The sequence below is a fragment of the Lonchura striata genome, chromosome 17 (genome assembly GCF_050655825.1).
Source record: "Lonchura striata isolate lonStrDom1 chromosome 17, ASM5065582v1, whole genome shotgun sequence".
Taxonomy (NCBI): Eukaryota; Metazoa; Chordata; class Aves; order Passeriformes; family Estrildidae; genus Lonchura; species Lonchura striata.
Genome location: NC_140719.1, coordinates 10,871,727 through 10,881,229, shown reverse-complemented (window position 1 = coordinate 10,881,229; position 9,503 = coordinate 10,871,727). Strand labels below are relative to the sequence as shown.

Genomic DNA, 9,503 nt, shown 5'->3' with positions numbered 1-9,503 from the left:
CAGCAACATTTGGGGTGCACACTGAAGTTTGGGGGATGCTAAAGAGCCTTTGGATCAATGTCTGGGGGTGACACCAGTAAAATCACAGAGCAGTAACCCCTTGGGAGCTCAGAAAGGCCCTTTCCTTACTGGCACCATGTGAAATCTCTTTGCTCCCAAGCCCCTGAGGAGCTTCAGGGCTGCACCTTCTAAAGCCACAGAACCCCAAAGGGCCCCCAAAAGTCCCAAAATCCCCCCACTGTTGGGACTTTTCCTTGCATCACTGTCCAAGTAGCTGTGAGTCTCCTGATTTAAAGCTGCTCTGCATTCCCTGGGCACCAGCACCCCGATTCCAGTGTTCCCAGCACTCCACTACAAACTGGAGAATAAAACAAAATACCACCATAAATATGACAACTTTATTAAAATATACATATGAGTACAAATTAATGATTATATGGATAAAGTTCACTGTCTGTAAACAAATATATTAAAAAAGAGCACGTCTTTTTTGTGATATAAAGTGCAGTTATGTTTCCATATTATATACAATATGTCAGCATCGGGGAGGGGGGGTTTGTAAGGACTATGAAACTAACATTTGATTATAAGATAAAATTCTCTGAAAAAGTATACACCTACATATTACAAAAAAAAGGGCTCGAGTTCATTTAACAAAGGAGGATCAGCTTCCCACCACGTTAATTCACCTAAGGAGAGGTCTCGGGATAAATCAAGAGAGAGGCACCAAGCCCATTTTGTGAAGGGAAACTTGCACTTCCCAGAGTTCACACCTTCCCCTTGCCAACCCCAACCTTGCACCGAGGGAAGAAAAAGGACAAGAATTTGTAGCTGGAGTTTTTTTTCAGGATGGGGGAAAATCAAATATACACGATTTATGTACAGCTCTGAGCCCGGGGGGCTCCCAACGTCCATCCCTCGAGCAGGAGAGGAGTTCTGCTTCGGTGGGGACACAAAAACCAGGCTAAAAGCATCCTTGGCAGCAGGGTCAGGGGGGTGTGGGCAGGTGGGAGGTGGAGCCCTGGCTCGGGCAGCCCTGCCCTAGGAGTGGGGGGCACGGCAGGAGCGGCAGCAGGCTTTGCTGTAGTACCAGTGGCTGCACAGGTTCACCTTGATGGCCAAGGCACAGTTGGTTCCTGCCTGGTCCTGGCAGCTGTCGTCTGCAGGGAGAGAAAACACTCACATTTTATTCAGCAGGACATTAAGTGCCTGAAAAGACTTAATTTTTTGTGTATACTTAATTTTTGACATTTTTTTAAAATTTTTATACATAAAATTCTTCATTTTAAGTATTAAATTAAGTAAATTAAGTATTACATTAAGTATTCATAATTTTTTATACTTAATTTTAAAAATACTTATTTTTTGGCACGGGTTTGTTTTCTTTGGAAGCAGGTTAAATCCCTGACAGATCCAGTTGCTTTTCCTCGGGTGCTGAAGTGATTTGGGGCTGGGGTGGCTGGTTTTTGGTTTAACCTGATAGCACGAGCTGGGAGCCAGCTTTGTTAAAGCACTTGGAGAGTAGGTGGTCAGGCTAGGATTGCTCCCTTTAATTTATGTCTCTCCTGCTGTTCCCAGCCTGAACTAAAATGTTGCTGGGGCTTTATTTGTGCCAGTTTTAGTGCCACTGTCTCGTAGCTGCTGGCAGGTGTGAGCAGGCTGGCACCCTGTCTGCCAGGGTACCATGTCTCAATGCATGGCACAGAAAAGGAAAAGAAAATAAACAATTTTCTTACAATAAACAACTAAAACAGAGCTGCCCAGGGACTGTGGAGCCACCAAGGCACTGAGCTGTCCCCAAGTGCTTCCCTTGCTAGGGAGTCACAATTTCTGCCCCAAAGAGGCTATTTGAGCAAGGGAATGGGAATCCAGCAGTGTCACATCCAGAGTTAGGGGCAAGTGAGATGCTGGAGAACGGGATGAGGCCAGAGGCTGCTTCAGCACTCTCCCAACTCCTTTCAGTGCAATATTTTGCTTCAAACCCATAGGATTTATACTTTTTTTATTATTATTTAATCCATAGGATGCATGAAACCAGGTTGCTCCCAGGGCAAGGTGGCCACGAGGCAACTCCCAAGCTCCATGGATCCTCTGGCAGCTGAGAGCACCCAGAGCTGAGCCAGGAGCTGGCCCCAGATCTGCCACCCATTTTCTCCCACACTGTCCTTATTCCCAAATCCTATTAAAGGATTAGGACTGTGTGTTTGCTAAAGATCACAGGGACTCTGAGCCAGCAGACGAGTCAGATAACGAGATAGTTACAAACCCACGGGACACCCGAGGACCAAAAATCATTAAAATAATGGCACAGAGAGAATTTCCTTGGCTCTAGCTGGAATCTTACAGAAGCAGCACCCAAATCAGCTCTCCAAAGTTCCCTTTTATCTTCAGGTCAGAGAATGATTCTTCTGAGTTCTCCTCTTAATTTATCTCCAGAAACAGCCTGTGCACAGCCCCCCATCACTCGGGCACAGAGGGAGAGCCGTCCCTGGCATCCACCCTGGCACGATTATCCAAATGGGGCAGGGGAAGATAAGATGCTGGAGGTGCTGCTGGAGGGATCCATGGAAAATCAAGGCTGTGGGGCTCACCTGGGGGCTCTGTGGGGCAGGGCTGCAGGTCACAGGTCTGTTTGCCCACCGGCTTCACCAGGGGGTCACAGCCCCGCACGATGTCCTTGCCCTGGTAGCACTTCACATCCCGCATCCTCACGCCGATCCCGCAGGTTTTTGTGCACTGGGGGACAGAGAGAGGGGGTGAGGCAAGACCCTGCCATTCCAGGGGACTCTTCTGAGCCAGAACCTGCTCACTGGAGATGTTAGGGCAGCAGGAGAACGTCACATCTCAGTGCCACACCGCTGTCCCCTCGCTCTGTCTTTGCTGCCAGCACCAGGGGGAGGTGGATGTGGTCCCATCCCCTGGCGCTGACATCCTCCCTCCTCCTGCTGCCCTTCACAAGGGACCACAAACGAGCTGGCCCTGTCCAGGTGATGCTCTGTAGGACATGGGTGGCCAGGGAACCCCCAGAGCAGCAGGAGTGGGGTTGTGGGGTCTCTGTGCATCCATGGGGAGCCACTGCTGGGCCCAGCACTCACTGCCTGCTGCCCTTTGGAGCTGGGATTACAGCAGGGATGCTTTGCCTAATTATAGGGTTTGCAAGAGTAAAAATGAGGCTCCTGGAGCATCCAGGAGGGCTTGCAGGAAGCCCACAGCTTGGGCCCTTGGCCACCGAACCCTGGCTGCCTTTTGGGTTGTGCAGGGTGATGGAGCATCCCCAAATTCTGTATCCCAAGGGTAGCCACCCTGTGGGCTTCATGCACACCCCCAGCCACACTCCCAGGGGAAAAAATAAACCAAAAAAAAGTAAAGCTACAGCTGGCCCCAAATAACCCCTCTCAATCCTGCTCTCCCTGAGCACAGACAGCCCAAGTGCACCATGGCAGGGCAAGCTGCCTGCCCTGAGCTGCCAGGGCAGCAGGAACACCCAGGGCGTTCCCTCAGGGGAACTCGCCCATCTCCTGGGGGTTCTGCAGGTGCAGAGGGATGGGGCAGCACAGCCCTCCCCGCTCACCTCGGACCAGGGCGTGGTGTACCACTTGAAGCAGGGCCTCTCGAAGCACGTGCTCTCCTCCACGGGCTTCTTGGCCACGTCACAGTCAGAGGGGCTGCGGGTCTTGATCTTGCCATTGACAATCTCCAGGCAGAGCACGATCCTCTTCTTCACACCCCGGCCACACGTCGTGTTGCACTGCGGGGTCACCAGCAGGGCCACCTGAGAGCTGCCACCCCATCCTGACCCCTCTGAGGGCACCCCAAAGCACAGGAGCCACCTGAGAGCTGCCACCCCATCCCAACCTCCCTAGGGCACCCCAAAGCAGAGGGGCCACCTGAGAGCTGCCACCCCATCCCAAACTCCCTAGGGCACCCCAAAGCAGAGGGGCCACCTGAGAGCTGCCACCCCATCCCAAACTCCCTAGGGCACCCCAAAGCAGAGGGGCCACCTGAGAGCTGCCACCCCATCCCAAACTCCCTAGGGCACCCCAAAGCAGAGGGGCCACCTGAGAGCTGCCACCCCATCCCATTCCTAGGGCACCCCAAAATACAGGAGCCACCTGAGAGCTGCCACCCCATCCCAACCTCCCTAGGGCACCCCAAAGCACAGGAGCCACCTGAGAGCTGCCACGCCATCCTGAGCCCTTTGAGAGCACCCCAAAGCACAGGAGCCACCTGAGAGCTGCCCTGAGGGCGTCCCTGCTCTGACAGTGTTCCTGCCACCACATCCTGAGCCCTCTAGGGCACCCCAAAAACACAGGAGCCACCTGAGAGCTGCCCTGAGGGTGTCCCTGCCACCCCATCCCGACCTCCCTGGGGCACCCCAAAGCACAGGAGCCACCTGAGAGCTGCCGCCCCATCCCGACCCCTCTGGGGCACCCCAAAGCCCAGGAGCTGCACTTACCCGCTCCCAGTCCTGGGCCAGCCAGTGCGAGGGGCAGTTCTTGTCCCCGCAGGGGTGGATGGCCAGGGGCTTGGTGTCCAGGCTGCACTGGGACTCGGGCACCACGCGCCCGTCGCTGGTTTTGCAGTACACGTGCCGGATCATCCTGCCCTGCCCGCAGCCGCCGCTGCACTGCAACCACAGCGGGCACTCAGCGCCAGGGACCGTCCCTGCCCCATCCTGCAGCAGGCACGGAGCCCCAGCAGGGCTCGGCTCAGCCCCACACCCGCCCTGCCCAAATTTCAGAGGGGTTTTTGAGGCTCTAAGCAGCCACAGGGATGCTCAGCGGGTCCATCCTGCAGCCAGCAGATTCCGTCATCACAGAGTCCCAGACTGGTTTGGGTTGGGGGGCACCTTAAAAATCATCTTGTTCCAACGCCCTGCCATGGGCACGGACACCTTCTGCTGTCCCAGCTTTTTGCAAACCCTGTCCAACCTATCCTTGGACACTTCCAGGGATGGGACAATCACAATTTCTCTGGGCACCCTGTGCCAGGGCCACAGCCCCAGCACCCAGCATCTCTCAGGACAGGAAAAAGGGGAAGCACCACGAGTAGAGAACCCCGGAGTGGCTCCCAAAGAGGCCAAAGCAAAGGGGACCAAGGAAGTGGCTGCTAAAATTCAGCCCCCAGTGCTCCCCATGCTTCCCTGGTTGCTCTTGCAGAGACTCTCCGTGTTTCCTAGCACTGCTGCTGCCATGGAAACTACTTATTTTTAGCTGATGTGGATGTATCAAAACCTGGGTAAAAATAGATTGGGATGGAGGGGGTCTCTGGAGCGGAATTGTGCAGGAAGGGAAAAAGCCGGGGGGGAGGAAAAAAAAAATAAACAGAGAGCAAAAGAGAATAAAAAAGAAGGAGGAAAGAAAAATAGTGAAAGGGAGGAAAGGAAGAAAAAGAAAAGTAAAGGGGAGAAAGGGAAAAGAGAAAGGGGGACATGGAAAATAAAAAAAAAAAAAAGGAAAAAAGTTAAAAGGTTCAGTTTCTGGGCACGGAGCATCAGCATTGCCAAGGAATGCTGTGCAGCAGACAGACAAGAGGATTTTGACACCCACTAAGGCCCTCAGCCAGGTCTCTCAGGGTTTAACCCCTGCTCTACCACATCCCCACAAGGCAGGAGCCCAAGCGGGGGAAGCAACAGGATCCACTGGGATGCCCGAGCCAGGGTGGTGACCCAAGAGAGCCAAAGCAGTGGAATTATTTGAGATCAGCTCCCAGCACAGGCTGCCTGCAGGTTTGTTGGAGCTGGGAGCTGCCAGGCATGGAGACCCCAACCCCAACAGCAGCGGGGACAAGCTGCGGTGGGATGGCCACTCACCGGTCCCCAGTCGGACACTGTCCACTGCCGGTCACACGGTGGCCCCGTGCAGTTCTTCTCGGCCAGGGGCCGGGCGCTGGCATCGCAGAGCTTCTCCTCCTCCGAGCAGCGGATGTCCCTGGTCACCACGCTCCGCTCCCCGCAGCGCGCCGGGCACTGCGGGACGGGACAGCGGCGTCAGCCGGGCTCCCGCCACCGCGGCAGCTGCTGGCTCGGGGCTTGGGATTTATTTTTCCCCATATTGGAGCATAAAAGTTTAAAAACACCCAGTGAAAGCGCACAGATGACTTCCCCAAACCCACTCGACAGCATCCCGCCCAGGTGCTGTGCTCTCCAACAGGTGATGCCAGAAGGGGGAAAGGCTCCAGGAATGTTTGCTCAGAGCTGAGCAGTTCTGGCTGTCACCTAGAGACAGGGTGAGATCTCCCTTGCCTCCTTCCCAGGAGCAGCCAGCTCCTTTCCACCTCTTCGGAGAATGTTTTCCCCCCTGTGACTGCACAACTGAGATTTTTATGCTGTGGATAAATTTGGCACCGTGCAGCCCAGTGACATTATTTAGAACTGGATTTGAGTTACTACAGTCTCGCATACACATTACATTTGCTCCATGCATAACGTAAAGCAGGGAAAAGTGTCAACAGCACAGGGCCCAGACGCACCGTGCCGAGATGTTAATCCTCAGAGCCCTGAAATGTGCTTTTTTTAATGCCTATTTCCCCAGCCAACTTGGCACCCCACCTCTGATGGGATCCAAAGGAGATTAGCTTTGCTGCTGGCTAAGAGCAATCTACTCCAGCACTGTCTCAAGCAATCTGTCCCTGACAAATGCTGGAGGAGAATACACATTTCTGTAAAATAAACCACTCCGGTTTGCTACGCCGGACAAAATAACGCTCCAGCACGTGCTCAGGGAGCTCCTCTCTACCAGCTGGGAAAGTCAAAACATCCTGCACCACCAGGGAATGCACCAGCCCCTCTGTCAGCTCCAGGGAAATGATGCACACCAGCTTGCAGGGGAATGGAGACGTTTAAATTATGACTAAGAGGAGTTTTTTGGGAGCTTCCCAGGAGGAAGAGTCATATTCCTCGTGATGCAAACCATGGGGCAGGTTGGCACCCACGGACAGCTCGGCTCAGAGCTCATCTGCTCCTGCTTAGATGAGGTCTGTGCTTGATTTGGGAAGAGGCACCCCGAGGAAGCAGCACTGGTGTGGTTGTTTCCATGAGTTTGTGTTTGTCAGGGATGTGCTGGGGCACTGTCCGTGCTTGGAAAGGGATTGAGGGGCACAAACCCTCTCCACAGGTTTTCCCAAGGAAACCATTGAGCTGGAAACCCTCCTCAAACCACCTCCCAGTGGCTCTGGGGGCTGGTTTAAGGCACATCTAGGGAAAGGTTTCATTCTGTGTGTGGTGCAGAGGAACTGGAGGCGAGGAAGGGACATTTATAGGGATGTAATCCATGTGTGAGTCAGGATCACCTTCCTGGCACGTTGGGTTTGAAGAGGTTGCCAAGGAAATACTGATGGGGAGATCTGAGCCATGGGCTCCTGCCCAACCTGTGAGTGACCAATGGCAGTGGCCTCCCATCCTAAATGGGAGCTGAGGCTTCATTTTAGAGGGAAAAATATTGATGCGCATTGATCCACATGCATTACTGCAACCAGTGTATCCTCAGAGGCCGATGGCTGTGGATGGCTACAGATGAGGATCGACGCCTCAGGTTTAGATTTTCTATTTTTTCAGATGCTGTGCTGCTTTGGTGTGTACTTCTGAGCTTCATACTGTGGGATGGTGAGCTGTCTTCACAGAATAGGGAGACAAAACAATTCCTTCTCTAGCTGGGAACTAAATGATGACCAAACAATCCAAATGATCCAATGACCAAATGATCCAAATCTCAGCCCAAGAACACAAACAGCATGGGCTGGAGAGAGAAAAACAAACAGGATGGGACTGCCTGGGCTAAAGCTGGAATTGGACAATAAACTCCAATATGCAAATGGAGCAGAACTTATAAAAGTGAGAGACCCCGTGAGCGGTTGTGCATTTTATGACTATTTTGTTCATTTTGGGTGCATCCCTGTATTGCCCAAGGTGGATGCATTGAGGCCTCCTAAAAAAATCCCTATTTTATTCTTTAACTCCTTCTAGCCTCTTTTCAGGCCACGTGGTGACCTAAAAAAGCATCAGGAACCATGAAGAACCAGGATAAATTGGAAAAGGGAGGGAAGCCCCAGTTCAGGTGTGGCAAGCACATTTCTCTCCCTCTCAGGATTTTTCATAGAAGTACACAGAGAGAAATGAAAGAGAAAACAATTTCTATTTCTGCTCCTTGCTTTTCCTATGTAGACTGTGTTTGGAGAATTTTTTACCTGGAGTGAGTGCTTGGTTGGATTCTGGTGAGGATTGTTTGAGCCTGATGGCCAATCCAACCCACCTGGGGCTGGACTCTCAAGAGAGGGTCATGAGTTGTGTTAGAGTCAGAGATAGAGAAAGTTAGAGATATGTCGGAAATCAAAATGTCCCTCAGACATTTTTGGAGGTTCTGGGCCCACATCAGAAGCATTTGAGACCCTGGCAGGCAGCTGGAAACAGCTGTGATTTTGGGTTTGAACCATGGAATGATTTACCAACTTTGCAGGTGGAACAAGAGATCACAAAAGTTTAGATATTATGGTAGAAGTAATCACAAAGTAGAGGGAAGAATTTTTTAGTGTTGTACAGGGGGGTTTTAATGCCTGTACAGGGGGGTTTAGTTTTGTACATGGAGGTCAGAAGTTTTAAGATGGAGGGATTTGGGCGTGCCCTGTCCTCCCTCTTTCTTCTTCCTCACCTCCATGTTGGCACTCACAGATTGGTTTAGAGTAGAAAATCACCATTTAATATAGGTAATAGGCATTGGGAAAAACTGTAACCATGTAACACGTAATGTACCATATAAAAGAGAGCAGCAGCCCTGGCAGGGAGAGAAAAAGCAGTCGGGGTCAGAGAGGATGTCAGGGTGTGTGTGTGCCTCTGCCTGAGCTGTGAGCAAACCACAGCAGCCCCAGAAGAAAATCTTTTAGATAACTTGCAATAAACAACCATGAGACCAAACAACAAGAGGCTGCTGAGTTTTCTTTGGAAGCTCGGGTTGGAGGAGAAGTTTTTCCACCACACGAAGCCACCCCGTGACCTAGGGTGGTCTCCGACAGAGATAGAGTCAGAGAAGGGAGTATGTAGTTTAGTATCTTGCTTTCTATAGTATATTTATGTATTTTAGCATAGTTATTGTTACAGTGCGCTCAGGCTATGCCTTTCCCCATTCCCCGGGACCCCTGGGACTCTGATCACATAACCCTGGTCTCCTCCTTCCAGCCCCAACAGGGTTGGTGGAGATCCAAGAAGCCCTCCCTGTCCAGAGCCCAGATAAACCCCTGACCCTTCCTGTTCATCCTCTTTGCCCCACTCTTTCCCCTGGACATCACAGAATAAAAAGAACTGGACAACTACATCGAGGTAAGAACCTCTTTTGGAAATCTTTGCCCATCTCCTGATGTTCCTCCCCTCAAAGCCTCGGATCTCTGGGCTAGCCTGATAATTTAGGGGCTGAGAGGAGGGAAACGTCAAGTCATAATAAAGAAATAATTGAGCCTTCTGAACTGAGTCAGACATGGTCAATCCTTCCCATTGGGTTCGCCTGCGTTTACAA

At 52.0% G+C, this 9,503-nt stretch overlaps 1 protein-coding gene across 8 annotated transcripts in view; it reads right to left on the bottom strand.

The window, feature by feature from the left end:
• Positions 1–376: 376 nt before the first annotated feature.
• Positions 377–9,503, bottom strand: part of ADAMTSL2 (ADAMTS like 2) — a 65,375-nt gene continuing 56,248 nt past the window's right edge. For 7 of the 8 annotated variants that reach the window (XM_085594193.1, XM_085594191.1, XM_021543566.3 and 4 more), the window contains 5 exons: positions 5,813–5,968; positions 4,457–4,627; positions 3,572–3,748; positions 2,592–2,736; positions 377–1,160 (listed from right to left, as the gene is read on the bottom strand). In XM_085594193.1, the coding sequence (XP_085450319.1) occupies positions 1,042–1,160; positions 2,592–2,736; positions 3,572–3,748; positions 4,457–4,627; positions 5,813–5,968 (768 nt within the window). In that variant the 3' untranslated portion in view covers positions 377–1,041. The remainder of the gene's footprint in view (positions 1,161–2,591; positions 2,737–3,571; positions 3,749–4,456; positions 4,628–5,812; positions 5,969–9,503) is intronic. The other variant, XR_014958859.1, reaches the window with a different exon arrangement.